General features: G+C 44.3%; 1 protein-coding gene across 4 annotated transcripts in view; it reads left to right on the top strand.

Moving 5' to 3' along the window:
• The first annotated feature begins 799 nt into the window (after positions 1 to 799).
• Positions 800 to 26,517, top strand: part of LOC111965819 (E3 ubiquitin-protein ligase RNF130) — a 71,761-nt gene continuing 46,043 nt past the window's right edge. For all 4 annotated transcript variants that reach the window (XM_023990153.2, XM_023990151.2, XM_023990152.2 and 1 more), the window contains exons 1-2: positions 800 to 938; positions 1,500 to 1,960. In XM_023990153.2, the coding sequence (XP_023845921.1) occupies positions 1,693 to 1,960 (268 nt within the window). In that variant the 5' untranslated portion in view covers positions 800 to 938; positions 1,500 to 1,692. The remainder of the gene's footprint in view (positions 939 to 1,499; positions 1,961 to 26,517) is intronic.

The following is a 26,517-nucleotide window of genomic DNA, read 5'->3' as shown; positions in this document are numbered from 1 at the left end:
CTCCTCCCCATCAGTCCCCCTCTCCTATCCTCCTCTGCCAGAATCCCTCTCTCCCTCATCCTCCCACGTCCTTCCTCCTAGTCATGATTTTAATAATGGCTGAAAGTCTGTACACTGGCCATGGACTGGAGAGACTCATCTCAAACTCCCCCGCGTCATCCTGAGGCTACTGTTGGCTGTTAGTTTAAAATCGACTGGCTTTTGTGCAGAGCACAGCACAGGTGGGAAAATACAAGAGCCTGTCAACAATGGATAGAGCGGAACCAGAGGGTATAGTGGCAAATGGACAAAGCAGTGGAACACCAAGGGAAGCCATTTTGTGTTCAGATTGGAACAGTGTAACACACACACACACTGTGTGTGAAGGGGATCCATAAGCTTTGAGCAGGTGCTCGTTGTCTGGATGATTGTCATGTCCTATGTTCCCTTTTTCCCGAACACTCTCATAAAATCTCAAAATTCACAAGCAAAATTGATTAGGCTACATAAAGAGATCTTTATAGCTTAGTTTGGTTTTGATAGCATAAACCTGTCACTGCAGGATAGTGACATATTGGTTCCTCTAATCAATAAGACTATAGCCCACCAGTTTAGAACATGTCTTGAAAACGTTTTACCTAATTGACTGCCTACAGTTGGATATGAGGGACACTGTGACCAAACCATTAATGTTGACAGGTGGGGTGATTGTAAGGCTATCTACAGGTGGCCGTCTTTTCAGATATTGAGAACGTTGGCGTGTTGGTCGGCCTACAAGCGCAGCTGTCGTCCTCTTCTAAGTCGCGCTGCGCTTGCGCTGTGTGGATCCAGAAGGGAAAGACCAGAGAGTGAAACGCATTATCGTTGTTTTGATGGCAAGGGCCACTGAACGTTCATAATAATAAATCAAGTCAAGAGGTTTTGTATCAATATCGTTTTGGTTCGAGGAAATGGAGAAGGTAGGTACCGCGTCATGGCTTTCGAAGCTGTGAATCAATGCGAAAAAATTCGAACATTAGTGGCTCCGAGCAAAGGTAGCTCGCAATCATTGGCACGCAATTGTGAACACAAATCAGTAATGACAGCTGTTCACTTGTGGCAATAATACACAGCTGTAACGTTTGCATATTTTAGAAAGACATTGCCACTCAGACAGCGTGCCTGCTATTGAAAATCTGGATACGGTCTATAGGCTTTTCATAACCTTCTAATTTTAATGCATAGGCTATGTATTTGTTTTCGGGATAGCCTGCTAAGTACTCGAACGATATACATGCGCATTATAGTTTACATTAATATAGAGCCTATGATATTCAAGTGAAGGGCTCTCCTTAGGTTTTCATGCGATAAAAGGTTACATGTATTGTCTTGTAATATTAAGCAATTGACAGCAAATAGGAAAACTATAACATAAGGATATAGTCTACATCTTCCCAAAGCCATTTAATTTCATTATTTCAGCTTGTCTCCCTACAGTTCTAATGTGCGCTTTCATTATTAATTATTTTTTTGTTCCAAAGGAAGTGTAGGCTACACATGTATTGGAATAAGAAAACTGTGTGAAGAGCACAGCATGCTTTTATGACGGGACGCCACACGGAAGACGCCGAGCCCCTGTCTTTTTTTTTTGGTGGGGGGGAATCGTTGGAGTGGTTCGATTCCCTGAATAACAGCTTGGATGTAAAGGGGACATTACAGTAAGACATTCCGAAGATGCCCAAGAGGTGGACCACAGCAACGCCATGCAGCTATCTCCCGGTCGTCTTGTTGGTGCTCGTTCTGCCCAGATGTATACTGTCGATCCGTGCCGACAAAACCATCAGCAAGGAAGATCATGTTAGTGCTACGGTCAATGCCACGGTACTTGACTCCAAAGGCAATCCTAAGCAAATTCTAACCAAGGACGATGGCATGTACGGCCAGAATTCACCGAAAGTGGACGCGAAAGGAATCGTGATTGCACCTGCACCGAATCATGGAGGTAGGTTGGCACAAGTGTGCAACTCTTGCTGCTTATGCACAGCAGACAATTCAAATAATTTTTTCACTAATTGGTCTTTTGACCAATCAGCTCTGTGATAAGAATTTGTCTGACTGTGTAAACGCATCCATTGTAGCCTATCTTTTACCGGCAGTGATGCATCATTGCATGCATGTTAAAATGTATGGTATTAATGCATGCATTAGTTTTTGTACTCCGTTAATGTATTTTTGAGTGATATTGAGGAAATGCCTTGTACTCAAGGTGTCAATAATACTACCCACACACACACACACACTTTGCTTCTAAGTGAAACCTGTTCCCATAAAATGTTCAAGTTCCAGACATTGCATCTGTGTAATCTTCAACATCAGTATGTGAATGAGAGGGAAATCATTTTCATACAGAGACCCTTTACGTGTTATATTTTCTAAAAGCCTTTTATAACCTCTAACATCTTATATAACACTAATTTAAAATAATAGGGGTCAAGGTATGAGTTTGTCAAGCAATTTTATCTATAAAAACATCTGAACTATTTGACTCTGCTAGTGACACACACAGTAAACCAGACAGGTGCAGTGCCTCTCCAAATGACACACAGTAACAAACTACTGTGATGTTAAGGATCCCTTTTGAAGGGCCTTCTACCAAATTGCTGCTGGATTAATAAATTCCCAATTGTTTAGGCAATATTTTCCTGTTATTTCAAGATGCAATATTATCACTCTCTTTCTTCAGTAGTCGCATTTCCCCTCCCGCCCCTGTTATGGGGCCACGGGTTGGAAATAGACAATGTTTCTGCAAAGCTAAACTAATTTCTCAGAATATCAAAATACATCTCTGACATGGACTACTTCCTGGAGATTTTCATTCACATTCTATTTTGTTCTGAACCGAGCACTACCTCCTTTTCAAGATTTGCAAACAGTGGTAACTTTTCTGTTCAAATTTTATCCTGTACGCTCACATTGGCTTTTTGGCTCTCCTTGCTGTGCAAACTCATATTTACCCCATTTCCCTAAGCCGCTTGTTTGAGTGCCTTCGGGCTAATCTGGCTGTGGTAAACAGACTGGACAGGCTGGATACAGCTGTCCTGTGTCTTTTCCTCAGCTTTCGGTAAGCACTAAACAGCAGCGTCCCCTAAATACCCTTTCCTAGGGCGTAACAGTTCTGAGGAGGCTCTGAAGGACTTGTGAGGGCTCGGCTTGTTGGGGAATCTGAGAAACACTCAGAAGGGTGGTTGGGGGCCATTTGGTTATGCTTGGTATTTACAACCATAACTTCATATTCCACCCCTTACATAGCAGGCCAAATGGCCCCCAAATGGCTTCTTGTGTGTTTGTGTGACTGCATTACTGAGCATAATTTCCCCCTATAGCTATGAACATTGTGTACTCTCTTTTGGTCCACTTCTCCCCTACTCCAACAACCATTAACCAGGTCTCTAAGCTACTGTAGTAGAACATTACATAGTGGGTAACTTAAACGTTTTAGCTGAATCATCCTGGTCCTTAGACTGTGTTGCATGTGTATTGCAGCGATAAGCCAATGGGGATGTACTATGTCAGTAATGCCACCGATGGGGGGCCATATCATCTTTCTGGCGTCGTAGGTGTGAACCTACGCTCTTCACCGATCCTCTACGTCTGTCAAAGGAAGAAAGAGAGGAAGCAAGTAAACATCAGTAAAACTGTTTCTACCTTTTTGTTCTTGGTATAAGGACTTTGTTCTGAACAGTTCTTTGTCTTGCTTGTTCACAAAGAACAAAAGGATACCCTTTGAAAGGTTTTACTCGTCCCTTTGGAGGATGATATGGAACACGATAGGTGTGTAGTTGCTAAGGAAACTGAAGTGGCCAGATAAGCAGCACTACGGTTGCCATCCCTGTTGTGGGCAGAAGGCACCTTTTGATTCGTCCTAAGTGTATCATCAAACTTCAGTATGGGCAGCCTAAAGTGAGTTACAACGCTCCTGTTCTTGTAATGTCCGAACGTTTTATCAAGAACTTAATTGGTTGAAATCTGATTTGACGTAGATTAGCCTTGTGTCATAGACTCTGCCTTGTTTTTGGTGTCGCTGGGGTTGACGACCAATCACCTAGTTTCCTTTGTCTGCTGCTGGTGCCGTAGTGGCAGTTTGGCCTTGGGGGAGTGGTGTGACCTGTGCTACAACCCTGCCAGCGAAAGTCAAACCGCCAACCCCAAACTCGGTCAGGCAAAGTGGAACGCCAACAGCATGTTAACAACCAAATGACCAAAGGAAGGGCTAATGTTCACCAAAGTAATAAATGGACTTGTTTGTATGACTTGGGCCATAGTTACTTGGGAGATCCCTGTTGTAGTGTATCACATCAAAGGAGAAGTGCTATTAGTCATGGTAAGGTTCTTCAAATTTATTTATATAGCCCTTCTTACATCAGCTGATATTCTTCTGTTGAAGGGGTTACTGGACTGAAATAAAATTGGTTTCCCCGCTGGCCGCACTCTGCGAGTGCCGTACAGGAGTCCGTTACTCTGCTTGCTCCATTGCGTCTGTACATAGGCGAGCAGGAACACTACCCTGTTTTTGGTCTTTCTTCAATTCAATAGGTCTGACAGAAATCAATCTCTTAGCACCACACATGTACCTGACTCGATGGAATTATCATCAGCACTCCATTTGATTTCAAGGATTCCGCATGGCTGTTGACTCTAAAACACCATGCTTTGGCAGTCACCTGCATTCCATTTGACACTTGTGTTTGTATAGCTGACGAAATGAGAAAGAAATGACTTAGGATAAGGTAGAAGTTGCCTGTGTAACATTTTATTCTAATGTAGCCTTTTCCTCAGTATGAGACTACAGCATCAAGCCTCTTTGGCCACCCACCTTCACTTCTATCTATCCAACAATCCATCCACCTGATTTTGCAGTCGCTAGTGCTAGGTGTGTTGCAGGCCCTTGGCTTCCAAATACTGTGCTCAAATTTTTTCGACTGCTATTCTAAGAAATTTAACACGTTCTACACCAGGACGCAATATTGTAAGGACCTCATAACAATGGCAAATATATTGCTGCAGTGGCTGCCAGCTGTCGCTTCTATGGAGGACATGAATAGAAATGGAAACAAAATCCTGGCTTCATCAAACTGTCTGACTCTGGAGTCTTGGCAGAATCAGAGCACCTATAAAGTACAACTATTCTCTTCGCATTGACCTTTCTTTGTCTGTAGCCTTTGAACCTTGACCCTTAGTTGTGCCTAGGACATTTTAATTCAAACTACGCTCTGCTGATATTTTGAACCTTGAACTCTTTCTTTGCTCTTTTACTGTCAAATTACTCAAGGTGAGGTGTCAAACCAATCGTATCCGTTTAATTCAGTTCTCTTTTTATATTAGGAAAGTTTTTTTTAAATATCTTGTAACATTCTCACATAACCTTTTTATAGCCCCTTAATTAAAATGGTTTATTATACCAAGTGTGAGTACCGGTAGTACTTCAGGAGAGAAGTAAAAACATGATCTACAGCCTCCTCCAGATTCAGGGCCTCTTGGAACATAAACCAGTTGATTTAGCACTTCCTGCCTTTCCATCTATGGCTCTATGTCTGTCTGGCTGTGGAACCGTAGGACTGAGGCGGAAGGCATATGGTGGGGAGATCAAACGATCAGAACCAAAGCTGTTCTGAGCCCTTCGGCGAACCATAAAGATGAGCAGTCCCTCGGATGAATCCTTGCCTTGCTTCTTCTCTCCCATTCTCTCCTATGCTCCGTTTACTTCGACTAGTCTCTCCTCACCACAGGTCTGACTCAGCAGCCATTGAGAAATCATTCCAAAAACTAGCCAAACTATCAAGACATTCAGCATCCCACTAACACCCAAAAAGAATTAAGACCGAGCAGCCTTGTCAGATGGATGGAGGCCTGTCGTAAAAAATACTTGGCCAACAAGACCATGTGTCAATGGAAACCCTGTTATGCCACTGCGTAGTTGCCGAGCCCAGGGATTTGTCGTGCTTGAAGTGAGCACACATGGTGGTAAATGACCCTGGCAATGCGTGGCTCTGTGGGGATGTTGGCTAATTAGCCCCACCCCAGGCCATGGACGACCAACTCTCCCTGGCTACTGGGAAGAAGCAAGGACAACTGTCGGCTTGCCCAGTTATTTGTACTGTCCTTACAGGCTGTCACACTTGAAATTGTGCACAGCAACTGATGGCCAAGGCCGGCCCACTCGTTAGGCAGGATTAGGAGTCAGATTGAAGAGGGTGTCATTTTCTGAGCTAAACTGACCAAGACGCACCTCCAACAACACACAAAACCTCACATAATTCTGCCCAAGTGACAATTTCTCTCAACCAGTGGCATATGGGCTTTTTAGGTGAGCGCTGATGCCGCCTTGTGACACGCAGTGCTCATTCTGTTAGACGGGGGCGCAAAATATTTCACTTACCCATTCCCAGCGTGCCTCTCCAGGGTGCTGTTGTAGAGACGCATCGCTGCGGCGCTCCACCAATGTGCCGTCATAAAAATCATCTAACATAAACCATGTAGCAGATACTCTTTCTACCATATCCTGTCTGTGGCCTTTTCTGCAGCCTGTAGGCTGGCGATACAATGTAATGAGACAGACACTTTTTACATCATGCAGGTTTCTCCGATCAAATAGTCTAACCTAAATGGCACCCAATGAAATAAAAAATGTGCTGACATGTTAACGACCATATCCTAAAAACAGGAGAGTTAAAAGTAAAATGGACAATATGGAATGGACAATCAGGCTGCTCACAACTGCTGTCCAGGAGTTTCATTCTGTGGGCTAAATTGTCATGATCAGTGGTTTCAAGTTTGTAAATGTAAATTTTTGAGCTGATCTTAGCGAAAAATAAAATACTTTGCATGTCCCGCTATGTAAACACATTACAAATAGGCTCAGGTTAACTCCAGAGGAAGGCCCCAAAAAATTGTCAAAGACTCCAGCCACCCAAGTCAGACTGTTTGTTCTCTCTGCTACCTCACGGCAAGCGGTACCGGAGCACCAAGTCTGGGAACAAAAGGCTCCTTAATAGCTTCTACGCCAAGCCATAAGACTGCTGAATAGCTAATCAAATGGCTAACTGGACTATTTGCATTGACCCTCTTTATTTTATTACTGTTTGCACAGGCTCGATGTACACTCACTGGACTCTAACCACACATACTACATTGACACTCCAACACACACACTTGCATATTGACGCCATACACACACACTCACATTCCTTCACACTCTTCACATACGCTGCTGCTACTCTGTTTATTATCTATGCCTAATCACTTTACCCCTACCTACATGTACATATTACCTCGACTAACCCGTAGCCCTGCACATTCACTCAGTACCGGTACCCCTTGTATATAGCCTCATTATTGTTATTTTATTGTGTTACTATTTTTCCTTTCTGTTAGCAAAGGTTTCTTACTTACTTTTTAATAACTCTGCGTTGTTGTTTAAAGGCTGGTAATTAAGCTTTTCATTACAACACCTGTTGTAATCGGCGCATGCGACCAATAAAATTTTATTTGACAAAGATCGGTAGCTGATATTCAGAGCTTAAATAGCCAAAATGATTAGTCACAGGAATCAGGACCAGTAAAGCCAATGCAATGGCCTGTTTTACAAATGGTGGGGCTAACACATGGATAGGCATTCATACAATTCTATTGCAGGCCTACCTTCCAGTAAGGATGTATTTTTTTGGTCCTGTCCAGACCAGCAGTCTTTGTTTGGAGCATTCCAGACCAGCAATGACTTCCACAGACATTTGCTTTTGGTTCGGTCTGGACCAGCCTTGATTTGACCCAAACCTTGATGTCTATGTATGGTTCAGATTTTGTCTGTTATAGACGTCTAGAAATGACGTCTTTTCAACTTTCATTTAAACCTGATTTAAACATCCAGAAAATATGCATTTTCAACGTTTCAAATTTTTGTTAATTCAGAACTGAAAATGAACCTTATCCAGAAAATACAGATTTTAGTTTTGCAGGGCAGCAATATTTTTCTCACCTAGGGTGGCAGAATAGCCAGGACCTGCTTATAGCTGTACTACTGTATGCCTTGTGAACTTTCTCTCAGTATCACTATATCTACTGAATCGCACAATTAACATTCAAAAGGAATTTGGGTGGTAACATGTAATATTGTAATACCATACAACATACACTCTGATCAGGGCAGGGCAAAATAGGACAAACAGAGGATTTTAGTCAGTGGTGACCATTGACAACCTTGGTAGTGGTGTTCCATCCAGTGTTCTGTTATTAGACTGCAGTGTATTATTTCCATTGTGTGCTGCGAGCTATGGCTCGGTGTATGTATGTGAGTGAGGGAAGCCCTGGAGCAGATGGAGGGAGAGCGCAGTATCCTAAGCCCTCAGTGATGATGACGGATGGGATGTTTTTGATTGGCGGAAGGGTGGTGAGTCGAACAGAACGCTCCATCCGCATTAAGGAGAAAATGTGCCGTTAAATGACCTCGGCCCCATCAGCCTAGCCACAGAGACAAGATGAATGTGAGCACAAAGGGCAGCAGCATGCACTCTCTGTCATAACGGCATCTCTCTGGAGTTTTACTGGGGTTTTACTGTACTGTACATTTGGTAATGTTGGTATATTGAATAAGTCCCAATTGGTTGTCTGTGGTAGGGTGGATGCCACGTGCCCTGCACAATTCAGACTTTTGTTAGCCTTTGTTATTTGATCATTTGATTTGATTTATTTGGATCCCCATTAGCCAATGTCAATGGCGACAGCTAGTCTTACTGGGGTTCGACATATAACGAAAAATACATTACAGACAAGATTTTACAATTTTGGTACATTTTTTTAAACATGAACATGTAGTGTGTGTGTGCATCTATCAGTTACACATGTCAGTACATACACACAACAGGTAGGTCACATTGGGGGGAGGTGTTGTGCCCTGAGGTGTTGCTTTATTATAATTTTTTAAACCATGACTTTACTTGTACAGGATGATGCCCAAGGGATTGTCATTCATGACAGAATTCCACTCACTCACTCACCAGCATCTTTATTACTGTCCATAATTTTGAATATAAGGTTATTTGAGTGAATAAGTAGGCTATAATAACCTTCCCTTGACCCTGTCCTTAAGAGGGCGTCTATATAATTCCTGTGTGAGATTGTTACTTCACAGCAGGTGAGTCAGATGAGCTTATGTAATATGTTTCCCAGCACCAGTCCTCGAGTACCTCCAACCGCACACATTTTTGTTGGAGTTGTTGGGGGTACTCAAACACTGGAGTTGGGAAACACTGTATGACATCAAAGTTTTAGAGCTTTCTTGGTTGAAAAACTAATCTGGGAAAGATACAGTATGTTCACTAATAGCCCAATTCGTACGTGACTAAAAATGTGTCAAATTGCAGGAAATGAACTCGACAACAGAGAGAAAAAAATGTCAGTTTTAAAGAGTGAGGTCGCTAATGTCACGTTCTGACCATAGTTCTTGTGTGTTTTGCTTGTTTTAGTGTTGGTCAGGACGTGAGCTGGGTGGGCATTCTATGTTGTTTGTCTGTTTCTATGTTTGGCCTAATATGGTTCTCAGAGGCAGATGTTTTGTGTTGTCTCTGATTGGGAATCATATATAGGTGGCTTGTTTTGTGTTGGGGTTTGTGGGTGGTTGTTTCCTGTCTCTGTTTTTCTCTGCACCAGATAGGGCTGTTTCGGTTTGCCACGTTTGTTATTTTGTTAGTTGTAAGTGTTCACAGTTTTCGTCTTGTTTATTAAAGTCATGTTGAACACGAGCTACGCTGCGTCCCGATCCCTGTTACACCCTCTCTTCTCGTGAAGAGAGGGAAGGCTGCCGTTACAGCTAAAATGTTTTGCTCGCAAGATGGGCTCTGTATGGATGTGGGTACGCAGATCCACGAGCCACTGTGGCACTATTTTTATGGCCCCCACCCACATCAGTTTTAGAGCTTTCTTGGTTGAAAAACTCATTATAGTATGTTCACTAAAAGCCCTATTCATACGAGACTAGTATTACTATAGAACGTTATGTGATTATTACCCCAGCATGTCCATTTTGCAGTGGTCGATTGGGATGGGATGAGTTTTCCCAAACTGTCCTTGTAATTCTTTTTTTTCCCTCATTCAAAATTATGACAGAAGCCTGGAGGCTCCTTTAGGTGTGAAGATATTTCATATGTCTAGGGATAGCCTAATGGCCTTCAGTTTGGAGAAAGTCAAAATAATAATGTGTGTCAATACTTTTAAAAGAGAAGTATGGCAAGTTGATATGACAAACAGATCCTTCATCTGTAGGCCGCATGCATAGCACTTTGTTTTAAGCATCAATTTCTTCCCATTTTCTTACCCAAACTGGATGCAGCACCTGTTTTAAACTCTGTAATATCCCTCAAAACACAGGGATGACGATTCACACGGTATACGTATTATCAGGGGACCTGGGAGTTTGCTGAAAAACTAACATGGCAGATTCGGGCAGGACTAAACAACAGATGTGGTGATTTGTGCTTGGTCATACTTAAGACACCTCTGAAATGGCTGTTGAGATACTTCTGCAAAACCCCAGACTAGGTTTCAGTTTAACACCACTGCATTTCACAACATCCCACGTTTTGATCGTTTCACTTTGAGGTTAGCTTTGCAACGCTGTGATGTTCAGTACACAGGTGTCCTTCCTCTAAACGCCGCTCTCGCTGTATTGTATATATGCCATCATGCCAAGCAAATAGAAGTGAGATGTCAAAGAGGAACAGGTGCTTTCGTGACATCAAACCCCACCAACATCTCGCAAACGGTTGGCGCCACGCACCGTGTAAAGTGTTGTTGATTCTCGCCACGATACCAGCAGCAGTTTTCCTGTGTTATCGGGTCAGATTCAAGCTTCCTGTTGTTCTCCCAACTGCATAGTGCAACATTGCTCTGAGTCACCCCACAACTCTTCTTCTGATTTAATATCTCACCCAAGAAGGCGCTTCAGGAACAACATTCTGAATTGCAGCGTAACGCTCAGATATTAGTAGGAATGAAAATGACCCTGTTGAAAACGTCAGCATTGTCTTTGTAGTGACGTGCACTATAAATGGTGGTTTCCAGTCTGTTTTTCAAGGCCCTTTGCTATAAGGGCTAGTGCAAATGCTCTGTTGTTTCTGCTGAGACATTACCATACATACATGTAGGGTTTTTAAGCCTGAGAACTAGGCCACGCCTCCAGTGGTTGAATCTCTATGGAGTCAGCTTATTAGTAAGCCGATTGCCAATTGGCTTATCAGTTCAAATGTTGGTCAACTCATTTCATATTAACTTACCTCAGGTGAAAAGAATAAAGAGTACTTCATAATTTCAAGCAGCAATACTCTGCTCATTGATTACCCAGAGTGCCTGTGGATGTTCAATTCACATCTTTCCACTATAGCCCATGTCCCAAATTTAGAATGCCAATGATGATTAAAACAAACTCTGTGACCCTTAATTACTGTCTACCCATTTAATGAGTATTGATGGCAGCGTAGGCATCTGGGATACCGTTCACCCTCAGGCACTCTGGGTAATCATCATTATGCTCTGTGTTTGTCATACTGTGTGTGTGTCGTGCACGCAAGTGATTTACTTGCAACTTTTCTGTGGTATATTGCAAGCCTTTGATTTGATCCCATCACTTCATATGAGATGGAATACTGTGCTCCCTCCATCTCTTTGAACAGTAGGCCAACTTCATAATTTTCACAGTCAGGGTGGCTTAGCCATCTAATGTCAGCCCTGACATTGATACAGTATGGAGCATTGTGTGTGGGTGGGTCTGTGCTTGTCCTGTGCGCATGCACTAACTGACAATTCCAATGCCTCGAAGGCAGACCTTAACTGTCACTACTAAGCGCCAAAACCATCAAATGCAGCTAAAAACATCACATTTTGCTAAAACCCGGCCCAATCAATATGTGCAAATGATTGGAGCGCTGAGAAAAACTGTTCAACAATGTGTTAAAGTCATTTTTCCCTGGAAGGGTTGCGACTACTGCTACCCCTGCTACTACTACTGCTACTACTACCACTGCTACCCCTGCTACTACTACCGCTACTACCACTGCTGCCGCTGCTACTGCTACCCCTGCTACTACCACTGCTGCCGCTGCTACTGCTACCCCTGCTACTACTACCGCTGCTACTGCTACCCCTGCTACTACCACTGCTGCCGGCTGCTTACTGGCTACCCCTGCTACTACCTGCGACGCGCTCTGCTACCTCGTACTACTACCCTGCTTACCTACCCCTCACTCATGCTGCTACTTGCTACGCTGCTTACTACTACCGCCTAACTACGCACTGCTGCCGCTGCCCTACGGCTACCGTGCTCTGCTGACTAAAACTACCACTCGCTACTCCTACTACTACTACCGCTCACTACCACTGCTGCCGCTGCCCTTACGAGCTACCCGCTGCTGAACTACTACCACTGCTACTGCTACTACTACTACCTTGTCTAGTCTTTTTGTGACCTTACTTTGTCTTGCTCTGTTTTGCTTGTCTACTGCTACTTCGTCCTTTCGGCTAACTATGGACCTTTTTGTTTTCCTCATGTTGGCTTTGCTTCGGTTGCTGTTTGTGGTGTGTCTGTGGTGTGGTTTTTCCTCTTGCTTGCTTGGATCTAGCTAAAACTACCCCCTTCGGGTTCCGCTCTGATTGGCTTTAACTCTACCGGTTTGACTACTGCCGGCGGTTCTGTCCGCCGTTACTCATTACGGGTCAGTGGGTCTTTCCAGCGTTGCTTCTTGCCGCTGGTGAGTTTCCTTTCTTTGGCATGGTGTATTGTCCGCATCCCCGGTTTCTCCGTTCGGCGGGGCGTCGGGATTTTGGCTGGTGCTTTTACGTTGATTTCTGGGTGTCCGGTCCTAGCTACTATCTAGCTGCTGCCTTGATTGACCTCCTGGTTCTGCTAATTCACTTTACCCCGCGTGCGCGGCTGTATGAGCTTTGCTTCTGTTTGCGCTTACACTGCTACTTGCTGCTAGACTGCGCTCAGCCTTCGTTTTTGTCTGGCTCTAACTGTGTTGTTCTTGGCGACCCCTTTTTTGTCCTTTCTCTTTTCGTGTGGTGGTGCCTCTGGTCGGTTGCTTTGTTGGTTAACTGGCTGGCTGTTTTTTCGGCTCCGTAGCTATGCTGAGGCTACTGACTACTGCTACGGCCCTACTGGACCTACCTGTTCAGTTGGTGCCTGTCGCTGTGGCTCGGTCTACTATACCCACTTACCGCCGTGCTACTACGCTCCGATTTGTGGGCTAATTCTTGCATACTTCGCTACGCCGCGCTGTTGTGACCCTGTTGTCTTTTTGGAGTGTGGTTGTTGCTTGATTTTTTGCGCTTTTTATGCCGTTGGCCTGCTTGACGATCGTACTACCTCGGGGTGTTGCCGTGGATTACCACTGCTAGCCGCTGCTGGCCTGCTGAGGCGGACTACTACCTTTGCTGCTCTGCTCGGGGTGCTACTACTACCGGGGCTCCTGTGTGCGCGATGTGGGCTACCGTGTGTGTGGGGCTCTGTCTTTTCGCCTGGGTGCCGGCGGCGCCCCGCTGTCTTGTAGGCCACAGGGGTGTCTGTCGTTCGTTGCTGCCTGAGTAAATGGAGGGTGGTAGCTTCTTGCGAGTGGCGGCTCTGGCTCATCCTACTCGCTACTTACTTCACTACTTGGAACCTGGGCTGCTGTTGTCTTGCTTGAGCTTCAATGTTCTTTTTTTGCTCGGCAGCTGCGCTGTTGTGCCTGCTGCATCTTTGGCTACTGGTGGCTGGTGGTGTACCGGGGTGCTTTGCTTTATTTTTGACTAGGAGCGTGTAGCCTGGCTTTGAGCGGGTGGACTTTACTACCTGGCTGCCTTTGCGGGTTTGTTTTGGATGCTGTCTATTGCTTTTTTGTTTGGCTTCTGTGTGTTTTTCTTTTTGTGGTGGCTCGCTGTCTAGCTGGTATTACTGGTTTTTTTTTTTGACGTGCTACTACTATTACTACCGTTTTGCTGTGTGTTTTTAGTTGTAATTGTTGTTTTTTGTGTATGTCTGTTTAGTTTCTTTTTTCGTGCTTTGTGCTCTTTTCCGTTGGCATAGCTGGTAACTAGTGTTGTTTTGGGGGCTGGGTTGTGCTCGGTCTCTGGTTGTGGGGCCGGGGTGTGAGATGGGGGCTGGACTTCGCTGGCGGTGCTAATTGGCTGGTGTTACTACTAGCGACGCGGGGGGTGTTTTGTTGTTCGGGTGTTTTTGTTCGTCCGCTGCTCCTCGACTTAGACTGTGACATCATCTGGTATCATCCTCTATGTTGGGTTGTGTGGCTACTGCGGGTGTGTGTGTCTGGAGGTGCCATCTGCATTGATTGTTTTCCTGTGACGTTCTGGGGGCTTGTGCTGTTATCTACTGGTGGTGCTTGCTCGGTAGCTACTTCGCTGCTTGTGAGTGCGGTGTCGTGGCTATCTAGGCTGTTGCTGGCTGCGGAAGCTCGTTCTGTGGTGGGTTGTGTGTGTTTTTTTTTTTTGGTGCGCTACTTGGTGGCAGCGTGTGGTACTATGTTGACTGGACTTTCTGGCTGGGGTGTTTTTCGGCTGGTGTTGGGCTGTTGTCGTGGTTTTTGTGTGTGTGCTGGTAGTGTGGCTTGCGTGTTGCTACTTGCCTGAGCGTGTGTGTGTGGCTGTTTCTGTGGGCTGGATTTTTGAATTTGTTGCGGCTTGTGGTTTCTTTCTTTTTGCTTGGGTCGCGCTTCTGCTGTGCCGTCGCGGTCTTGCTGCCGTGGCGTTTACTAGTGAGCGGGTTTTGTCCTTTATCTACGACGGGGTCGGGACCTAGTTTGTTTGTCGGGCGTGGGTTTTGCTTTCTGCGTGGTGGCTGTGCATCGAACTGCTTTAAGCGCTTTCCTGCTGCTACTGGCGTGTGCAGTCTTTACCGGGTGGTTGCCCGTTAACCCTCCGCTTGCGGTCTGCCTTACTTCACTTGGGATTTAGGCTCCGGTTCGGGCTGAGGTGCTAGCTTGTCTATCGCGGTGCATGGGATCTTATTTTCCTTTTTTCCGCTGCTACTGTCCGGGTTTTCTGGGGTGTTGATGGGAGTTTCTTGCGCGTGGGGTTGTGGGGGGGGGGGCTGCTGCGTTGTCCCTGGGGATTTTGGTGGGTGGTTGGGGCAGATTGCCTGCCTTGCGCTGCTCCTCGGGTGCGGTTGCTACTTGTTAATCCGCCTCTGGTGGGGATTTTGCGTCGGGTGGCGTTGGTTGGGCGGTCGGTGGTATTGTGGGGTTGGGTTTTGTTGCGGGGGGTGCTTTGGTTTGTGGTTTGTGCCGGATGTTGTTGCGCGCTGAGTGCTGCGCCTGGGGGCGTGCTGCACTGGGCACTGACGGGCACTCGGTGGTTCTTATGCATTCTTGGTTCCGGTTAGTGTTTGTTTTGGTCTTGCTATTACTACACTTGGGCTTATCTATACTAACCTTTTGTTCCCTGGTGGTGGGATGCTTGGGTGGTGTTGGTGCTGATGCTTGCTGGGGGCCTTGCGCTAGCCCTGGCTCCTTTAGCTACTTTTTGAGCGTCTTGCGTCCTACTACCGTACTTGCTCCTAGCTACTTTTGGACTACTGCTTTTTTGGGCTTTGTTGGCCTAGTCGTTGTAGCTCATACTACTTTACTCGCCTTTTGTGCCTGCTTGCTGCGTTATTGCCCTCCTACTGACTGACTGATTACTTACTACTACTTGGGTTGTCAACTTCACTCACTGGATTTTGTTTCCCTTACATACTTTTATCTACTAGTTACCTGTCTCTTCTGCGTTTGGATTTTGGCCTGCTTGTCTCACTCACTCAACTACTCACTGGTTTGGAGCTTGCGTGCTTGTCTTTGCTTACTCTTACTACTACACTACTACTAACTTTGACACTTACTTTGTGCACGATGCTCCTGCTGCATACTCGACTTGGGACTTACGCGTCTCCTTGCGCTGGCTGCTAGGTTTCACTTCGACTATTTGGGACTACTACTACGACTACTAACGTGATGGCTGGGCGTTGGCTACTCGCTACCTTTTTCGTTTCTGCTTGGTGTTGGTTGCTCGTCTGCTGTCTTACCGACTTCAACTCCTTATTTTTTTTTATCTTTTTACTTGTGGTTCTTTCGGTCTTCGTTGGCTGTCTGGTGAGCGAGTTTGATCTCGTCGTGGGGGCAGGGCGGGTTTGCGTGTTCTTGATCGTTCGTCGGGTCCTTGTCGGCCCACCTGGACTTGCTACCTACTTGGACTGGCTCAGCTCGTGGGTGCTGGCTGCCTGCTCGCTACTCGAGTCACTTGCGGTGGATGGGGGTTGAGGCCTTCGGCGCCCGTGGGGCTGCTACTAGTCTTAATCGTGCGGGGCTGCGCCCTTGCGGGCTGGGCTATACTTATTCGTGACTGGTCCACTATCCGTTAGCTATGCGTGGCTTTGGTTTGCTGCTGCTATGGGGTGTCTTTGGCTACCTTAGTTTTTTTTTTTTGTTTTTCTTTTTGCTGTTGGTTGGCCGGGCTCCGTAGGTGCTGCTGCTCATTTCGGGTGTCTATCTGGGTACTGCCGACCCGCCGGATGTAGTCTGTAGTAGTCGCGCCAGGGTAGCATTCGCCCAAGCGGTAAGTAGGCTGGCTAGCTTAAGTAGCAAGCAGCCAGCAGCAGCCGTATGAAAGTGGTAGTAGCTAAGTAGTAGCAGCAGCAGCAGGCTGCTACTGGCTACGCCTGCTCGCTGCCTGCTGCTAACTGCTGCTACCGCTGCTGCTGCTGCTACTACTACTACCGCTGCTACTGCTACCGCTGCTGCTACTACTACTACCGCTGCTGCTGCTACCGCTGCTGCTGCTGCTACTACTACTACTACCACTGCTACCGCTGCTGCTGCTGCTACTACTACTACTACCGCTGCTACTGCTACCCCTGCGGCTACTACTACTACTACTACTATCGCTGCTGCTGCTACCCCTGCTACTACTACTACTTTTCTGTGAAATGCGTACCTACGAGCCCTTTCCCAACAATGCAGAGTTCAAAAGTAAGACATTTGCTTTAAAAATATATATATTTTATTGTTTTACTAATTCCAAGACTAGGGCCGCCGAGTGGCGCAGTGGTTTAAGGCACTGCATCACAGTGCTGGCTGTGCTACTAGAGATCCTGGTTCGAGTCCAGGCTCTGTCGCAGCCGGCCGCGACCGGGAGACACATTTGGCCCAGCGTCGTCCGGGTTAGGGGAGGGTTTGGCCGGCAGGAATGTCCTTGTCCCATCGCACTCTAGTGACTCCTGTGGCAGGTCAGGCGCATGCACGCTGACACGGTCGCCAGGTGTACGGTGTTTCCTCCGACACATTGATGCGGCTGGCTTACTGGTTAAGCGGGCATTGTGTCAAGAAGCAGTGTTGCTTGGTTGTGTTTCAGAGGACTCGCGGCCTTCGTCTCTCCCGAGTCCGTACGGAAGTTGCAGCGATGGGACAGGACTGTAAATACCAATTAGATACCACGAAATTGGGGAGAAAGAGTAATTTAAAAAAAGTAAGGCTATATGCAAGGGCTACCGGTACTGAGTCAATGTGCAGGGATACGAGGTAATTGAGGGTGTGTGTTTGCCTACCCTCACCACCTGGGGGCGGCAGAAAGTCTGTGGTATGTGAATTAGAGTGGGTCTAGGCTAGGGTGTCTGAGATGGTGTTGATGTGAGCCATAACCAGCTTTTCAAAGTATTTCATGGCTACAGATGTGAGTGCAATTGTTTGGACATGATTTAGAAAGAAACACACACAAACCTATGTAAATTAGATTTTTCTATATTTAATTTTCAATACATTTTGCAAAGTTTTCACTTTGTCATTATGCAGTGTTTGTGTGTAGATGGGAGAAGAGAAATAATTTTAATACATTTTGAATTCGGGCTGTAAGACAACAAAATAAGTCAAGGGTATGAATACTTTCTGAAGGCACTGTAAATGTTCAGGAATGGGATAGTGCTGACACGCCAACGATAGTGGCTAAATTTAATCTGCCCAAATTCGCCTGGAATGCGGTTTATTAACATTAAACAACCATTTTGTGTGCATTTCTTCCCCCATACATTATACATGTTCACATCATACACGCGCTCACACCCTTAAAGGTGCGATCTGCAGTTGCTGCATCCATTTTTAGACTTTTAAATGAATGATGTATACCCATTGATTTTTGAAGAATATATTTTACTTCTTTGTTTGTAAACAAACACTGTATAGCCTCTAACTATAATTGTTAGATCATAGATAGTCAGTCCTTGTATCCAGCAGCATACCACCCTGCATACCACTGCTGGCTTGCTTCTGAAGCTAAGCAGGGTTGGTCCTGGTCAGTCCCTGGATGGGAGACCAGGTGCTGCTGGAAGTGGTGTTGGAGGGCCAGTAGGAGGCACTCTTTCCTCTGGTCTAAACAAAGATCCCAATGCCCCAGGGCAGTGATTGGGGACACTGCTCTGTGTAGGGTGCCGTCTTTCGGATGGGACGTTAAACGGGTGTCCTGACTCTCTGAGGTCATTAAAGATCCCATGGCACTTATCGTAAGAGTAGGGGTGTTAACCCCGGTGTCCTGGCTAAATTCCCAATCTGGCCCTCAACCATCACGGTCACCTAATAATCCCCAGTTTACAATTGGCTCATTCATCCCCCTCCTCTCCCCTGTAACTATTCCCCAGGTCGTTGCTGCAAATGAGAACGTGTTCTCAGTCAACTTACCTGGTAAAATAACGGTATAAAAAAATAAAATAAATCCATAGCTCTGTCTGTGTTTGAGGTTACATTGCCCCATCCCTCAGCTCTTTACCAAATCAGTGGCAGGATGGCACTTGCTATTGTTTGAACTGCAGATTGCCACTTTAAATCATCCTTCCTGAATGAGTGCCTGTTCATTAGGCTAAAATGAACGTCAGGCATGGTTCTCACGGCATTGAGTGAAGTCAATAGAAGTCGTCCTGACTGCGGCCTTTTTACAGTGAACAGTCAAGTACTGTACTGCTCTACCTTTTCTCTCCTAAGAGAAATTGACCTGCTGCTCACGTTTTACCAGGCTGTGTATGAAGCACTTTTTTTTGTGTTTGGGGCACATTTGGGTTGCTAGTTTTGTGCATGTGTGTAAAGTCTTGACGGCCTGTGTATGATTCATTTAGTGAATATGTTTAGTTAATGATAACGTTACGTACGTGATAGTGTGTTCTCTCTTAAATTCTCAGAATTTTAAATGAACTGCTCATTATGCGCTCAACTATAATACATGCTCACACACACACACGCAGATAGACATACACGCATATGCCAGGACTGACTCAATGAGCCACACACACATGTAGAGTAAATCCTACGGGGACAGTGAGCATCTGCTCCCTAGTGTTGACACTGCAGCCTGATGAATATTACACTGTCTGTCTCTGAGTGTGTGTCCATGGAAGGTGAACCTACAGGACAGGGACCATGCCGCCACCATGCACCAAAGGGAAAGAGGGGTAAAAACACACACACAACCTCACTCACAGAATACACTATCAATCACCAGTCCCTACTACACACACCCTCACTCACAGAATACAACTATCAATCACCAGTCCCTAGTACACACACCCTCACTCACAGAATACAACTATCAATCACCACTCCCTAGTACACACACATACCCTCACTCACACAAGCTCACATTACAGTATTTTAATGCATGGATCCATCAGCGCTGATTTGAGTGTTTACGGGAACAAGAAACGACGCTGAAACAAGCAGAAACACTCGCTTCTCCTTCCCTGCCTTTCTGAAACACAATCAATGTCTGTGACCTTGTATTGTATCATCCCAGTCTCTATCAGCCCTCTGTCTGCTGGGTCTTTGCTATTAACAGTAGAACCGCTGGGCATCGATGGACCCCCCCCTTCAAGCTAATGAGCAGTCATTCTGACTGAAACATTCTAACGGTGTAATTAATACATTTCATATATGCTATTGCGAAATTAATAATTTGGTTGTGTTTATGAAAGTCTTAGGTAACATTACAATACTGTAGGCTATATGTAAACAACATATTACAACTATGAAACAGAGCATGTGTTGGAACATCTTTTTATAATGACGCACGGTCAAATGATGAAAACATAAGTAGCCTAAACATCACTTTAATCACCAAGTGGGCTTGATAAATAGTGAAAATCAGCACAGAAGCAATAATGTCATTATAATGAATGTGTCAATATGACAGCAGTCAAAAAATGTCAATTATTGTCAGCTCGTGCTTAAATGGTGTGCATCTTCAGGGAATGGCATCAATCGGAGCAAGCCCATGTCACATAAATAATGAATATAGCCCGTAGCATTGTCACCAGCATTGTCATCATATAATTTGGTGGTGGCATGGGCACATGCTCAGTGCGCATCATTCTGTTTTTTAAATGTTTTAGATTATAATTAGAATAGATCAATACGATAGAATGGGACACTGTTCTTCATTCACAATTGGTGATTATATAATTATGCATAGTTCGCTTCCACTCGCTCATTATCTCACCCAATCTCCACCTTTCTTCCCCATCATACTGATACTTTATTGCTTAGTTTACGAGCCCTTTTCCAACAATGTTCTCTCCTCACCGTTTCATTTGCTGTTATGTGTGAAATTAGTTTCGGTGTGGTTTAGGTTTGATTCCTGGCTGTGTCACAGCCAGCCGTGACCGGGAGCCCCATGGGGCGGCACACATTTAGCCCAGCGTCGTCCGGGTTAGGAGAAGGTTTGGCCGGTGGTATTTCCTTGGCTGGGTACGTCTCTAATAGCTATCCCCACCTGGATTGTGCAACATTTACCTATTATTCTTTTCAAAAAGCTCTGAAATTAATTGTCATTGCTAGACAACCATTTTCAGGTCTTGCCATAGATTTTGAAGTACAGACGATTTTGTCAAGGAACATTCTTGGTCTTCTTGGAAAGCAACTCAAGTGCAGATATGGCTTTGTGTTTTAGGTTATTGTCCTGCTGAATGGTAAACTCATCTCTGTGTCTGGCAGAAAGCAGACTGAATCAGGTTTTCCTTTAGGATTTTTGCCTGTGCTTAGCTCCATTTCTTTTTATCCTGAAAAAGACACCAGTCCTTAACGATTACAAGCATACCCATACCATGATGCAGCCACCACTATGCTTGAAAATATGGAGATTGGTACTCAGTAAAGTGTTGTATTGGATTTGCCTCAAACATTACACATTGTATTCTGGACAAAAAGTTAATTGCTTTGCTGCATTTGTGCAGTATTACTTTAGTGCCTTGTGGCAAACAGAATGCATGTTTTGGAATATTTCCATTCTGTACATCCTTCTTTTCACTCTGTCAGTAAGGTTAGTATTGTGGAGTAACTTCAATGTTGTTGATCCAGCCTCAGTTTTATCCTATCACAGCCATTAAAGTCTGTAACTGTTTTAAAGTCACCATTGGCTTCATGGTGAAATCCCTGAGCGGTTTCCTTCCTCTCCGGTACTGAGTTAAGAAGGGTGCCTGTATTCTTTGTGGTGACTGGTTGTATTGATACACCATCCAAAGTGTAATTAATAACTTCACCATGCTCAAAGGGATATTCAATGTCTGCTTTAAAAAATTGTATCCATCTACCAATAGGTGCCCGTCTTTGTGAGGCATTGGGAAACCTCCCTGGTCTTTGGTTGAATCTGTGTTTGAAATTCAATGCTTGACTTAAACCTTACAGATTATTGTATGTGTGGGGTACAGAGATGAGGTAGTCATTAAAAAATCATGTTAACACTGTTATTACACACAGAGTGAGTCCATGCAACTTATGTGGCTTAAGCAAATTTTTACTCCTGAACTTATTTAGGCTTGACATAACAAATATGTTGAATCCTTATTGACTCTACATTTGAGCTTTACATCTTTAATTAATTTGTAAAAATACAAATAAAACACAATTCAACTTTGACATTATGTGGTATTGTGTGTAGGCCAGTGACAAAAATCTCAATTGAATCAATTTTACATTCAGGCTGTAACACAACAAAATGTGGAAAAAGTCAAGGGGTGTGAATACTTTCTGAAGGCACTGTCAAAAGTAGTGAATTATATAAGGAAAAGGGTGCAATTTTAGATGCACATAACATATGTTGTTATGGGTTTCCTGCCGTAATGAAAAGCTTTGCAGTCCACTGGTTTAGCAGGGCATGGCTAATACACAACATTAGGGTTGCAAAGGGTCAGGAACTTTCCGTTAAATTTCGATTATTTTCTGAAATTTTCCATGGGAAGTTAAGACATGATTTTTTTGTTGTTAACTAGTCAATAGTATCTTACAGCAAAGTGTATTTAAATAATTTCTAACTAGTTAACAATTTCTGCTAATTAGTTTATGTGGGTTTTAGCTTCCTTGAGCCTTGGGGCACCTTAAATAAAACATTTGGGTAAAAAAGCCAACTCTGCTCCTTCATTCATTGAATCAGATGGCTCATTCATCACAAAGCCCACTGAAATTGCAAACTTCTTTTCTTATCTTGCCAATGAAAAAGTAATTAAACTTAGGGATGACATGCCAGCAACAAACGCTGACACTACACATCCAATTATATCGGACGAAATAATGAAAGACAAGAATTGTACTTTTGAATTCCGTAAAGTCCGTGTGGAAGAGGTGAAAAAATTGTCTATCAACAATGACAAGCCACTGGGGTCTGACAATCTGGATGGACAATTACTGGGGATAATAGGAGATGATAATGCCACTCCTATTTGCCACATCTTCAATGTAAGCCTACTGGAGAGTGTGTGCCCTCAGGCCTGGAGAGAAGATGAAAGTAATTCTGCTACCCAAGAATACTAAAGCCCCCTTTACTGGCTCAAATAGCCGAGCAATCAGCCTGTTACCAACCCTTTGTAAACTTCTGGAAAAAATTATGTTTGACTAGATACAATGGTATTTCACAGTAAACAAATTGACAACAGAATTTCAGCATGCTTATAGGAAAGGACACTCAACAAGCACAGCACTTACACAAATTACTGATGGTTGGCTGAGAGAAATTGATGATAAAATGATTGTGGGGGCTGTCTTGTTAGACTTCAGTGCAGCTTTTGACATTATCGATCATAGTCTGCTGCTGGAAAAACGTATGTGTTATGGCTTTACACCCCCTGCTATAATGTAGATAAATAGTTACTTGTCTAACAGAACACAGAGGGTGTTCTTTAATGGAAGCCTCAAATATAGTCCAGTTAGAATCAGGAATTCCCCAGGGTAGCTGTTTAGGCCACTTGCTTTTTTCAATTTTACTAAAGACATGCCACTGGTTTTGAGTAAAGCCAGAGTGTCTATGTATGCGGATGACTCAACACTATACACGACAGCTACTACAGCGACTGAAATGACTGCAACACTCAACAAAGAGTTGCAGTTAGTTTCAGAGTGGGTGTCAATGAATACAGTCGTGGCCAAAAGTTTTAAGAATGACACAAATATTAATTTCCACAAAGTTTGCTGCTTCATTATCTTTAGATATTTTTGTCAGATGTTACTATGGAATACTGAAGTATAATTACAAGCATTTCATAAGTGTCAAAGTCTTTTATTGACAATTACATGAAGTTGATGCAAAGAGTCAATATTTGCAGTGTTGACCCTTCTTTTTCAAGACCTCTGCAAACCGCCCTGGCATGCTGTCAATTAACTTCTGGGCCACATCCTGACTGATGGCAGCCCATTCTTGCATAATCAATGCTTGGAGTGTGTCAGAATTTGTGGGTTTTTGTTTGTCCACCCGCCTCTTGAGGATTGACCACAAGTTCTCGATGGGATTAAGGTCTGGGGAGTTTCCTGGCCATGGACCCAAAATATCAATGTTTTCTTCCCCGAGCCACTTAGTTATCACTTTCACCTTATGACAAGGTGCTCCATCATGCTGGAAAAGGCATTGTTCATTGCCAAACTGTTCCTAGATGGTTGGGAGAAGTTGCTCTCGGAGGATGTGTTGGTACCATTCTTTATTCATGGCTGTGTTCTTAGGCAAAATTGTGAGTGAGCCCACTCCCTTGGCTGAGAAGCAACCCCACACATGAATGGTCTCAGGATGCTTTACTGTTGGTATGACACCGGACTGATGGTAGCGCTCACCTTGTCTTCTCCGTACAAGCTTTTTTCCGGATGCCCCAAACAATCAGAAAGGGGATTCATCAGAGAAAATTACTTTACCCCAGTCCTCAGCAGTCCAATCCCTGTACCTTTTGCAGAATATCAGTCTGTCCCTGATGTTTTTCCTGGAGAGAAGTGGCTTCTTTGCTGCCCTTCTTGACACCAGGCCATTCTCCAAAAGTCTTTGCATCACTGTGCGTGCAGATGCACTCACACCTGCCTGCTGCCATTCATGAGCAAGCTCTGTACTGGTGGTGCCCCGATCCCACAGCTGAATCAACTTTAGGAGATGGTCCTGGTGCTTGCTGGACTTTCTTGGGTGCCCTGAAGCCTTCTTCACAACAATTGAACCGCTCTCCTTGAAGTTCTTGATGATCCAATAAATGTTTGATTTAGGTGCAATCTTACTGGCAGCAATATCATTGCCTGTGAAGCCCTTTTTGTGCAAAGCAATGATGACGGCATGCGTTTCCTTGCAGGTAACCATGGTTGACAGAGGAAGAACAATGATTCCAAGCACCACTCTTCTTTTGAAGCTTCCAGTCTGTTATTCGAACTCAATCAGCATGACAGAGTGATCTCCAGCCTTGTCCTCGTCAACACAGGTGTTAGTGTTAACGAGAGAATCATTGACATGATGTCAGCTGGTCCTTTTGTGGCAGGGCTGAAATGCAGTGGAAATGTTTTTGGGGGATTCAGTTCATTTGCATGGCAAAGAGGGACTTTGCAATTAATCTGATCACTCTTCATAACATTCTGGAGTATATGCAAATTGCCATCATACAAACTGAGGCAGCAGACTCTGTGAAAATTAATATTTGTGTAATTCTCAAAACTTTTGGCCACGACTGTAAGTTAGCCCTGGATTGTAAACTGTCATGGTCAAAACATATTGATGCAGTAGTAGCTAAGATGGGGAGAAGTCTGTTTATAATAAAGCGATGCTCTGCCTTAACTAGGGCCTGCCTTGTTGATAGTGTTGTTTTGTCGCACCTGGACTACTGTTCAGTCGTGTGGTCAGGTACTACAAAGAAGGACTTAGGAAAATTGCAATTAGCTCAGAACAGGACAGCATGGCTGGCCCTTGGATGTACACAGAGAGCTAATATTAATAATATGTATGTCAATCTCTCCTGGCTGAAAGTGGAGGTGAGATTGACTTTATCACTACTTTTATTTATGAGAGGTGCTTGAATGCACCGAGCTGTCTGACTAAACTACTGGCACACAGGTCGGACACTACTGGCACGCCCATGCATACCCAACGACATGCCACAAGAGGTCTCTTCACAGTCCCCAAGTCTAGAATAGAGCCATGACTACATGGAACTCTATTCCAGATCAAGTAACTGACACAAGCAGTAAAATTAGATTTAAAAAACAGATTAAAAAAGCACCTTGTGGAACAGCGGGGACTGTGAAGCAACACAAACATTGGCACAGACACACGCATACACACACGATAACATACGCACTATACATACACATGGATTTAGTACTGTAGATATGTGGAAGTGTTGGAGTAGGGGCCTGAGGGCACACAGTGTATTGTGAAATCTGTGAATGTATTGTAATGTTTTTCAAATTGAATAAACTGCCTTAATTTTGCTGGACCCCAGGAAGAGTAGCTGCTGCTTTGGCAGCAGCTAATGGGGATCCATGATAAATACAAAACAGAGTGTTAATTCACCTGTTTCCACACATGTTTCATTTTAAAACATTCATCTTACAAAGGAGTTGTTTAATCTAACTGCTTAACTATTTATCTCTACATGGAATTGTATTTGTTGTTTTTTTCTTTTCTTTTTTCTTATCCTTACAGGAAAATGCCACGGGCACCATCTGATGTGTGGAGACATTTCACTGCTGCTAATGTAGAAGGAAAAGCTGTGTACATTTGCAAATGCTGTGCCAAATCATATGTGAAGAATGCAACAAAGATGCAGAATCATCTGGCCAAGTGCATAAAGTTCCCTCAGTGCTCACAACAAGAAACCTCTGACAAAAGTCCCTCTACTTCTATTCGAGGTGAAAATTCGGAATCAGACACCTTATCGATAGCAACAGCTCATGGTCCTCCTTTTTTTGACTCAATGGAGGAACGTAGTCAGAGATGCTGATGAATGTCTTGCTCGAGCTGCGTATGCAACTGGTTCACCTCTGATGCTCACCATCAATGCGTACTGGAAGAATTCTGAATGTTCTTCGCCCAGCATATACCCCTCCAACCAGACATGCTTTATCTACTCATTTGCTGGATGCAGAGTTCAACAGAGTTCAAGTGAAGGTCAAGCAAATCATAGAGAAAGCAGACTGTATTACAATCATCTCTGATGGGTGGTCGAATGTTCGTGGGCAAGGAATAATTAACTACATAATCTCCACCCCTCAACCAGTATTC

The sequence above is a fragment of the Salvelinus sp. IW2-2015 genome, linkage group LG6.2 (assembly GCF_002910315.2).
Source record: "Salvelinus sp. IW2-2015 linkage group LG6.2, ASM291031v2, whole genome shotgun sequence".
Lineage (NCBI taxonomy): Eukaryota > Metazoa > Chordata > Actinopteri > Salmoniformes > Salmonidae > Salvelinus > Salvelinus sp. IW2-2015.
Note: the sequence above shows the minus strand (reverse complement) of the source record. Positions and strands in the feature narration are given on the sequence as shown.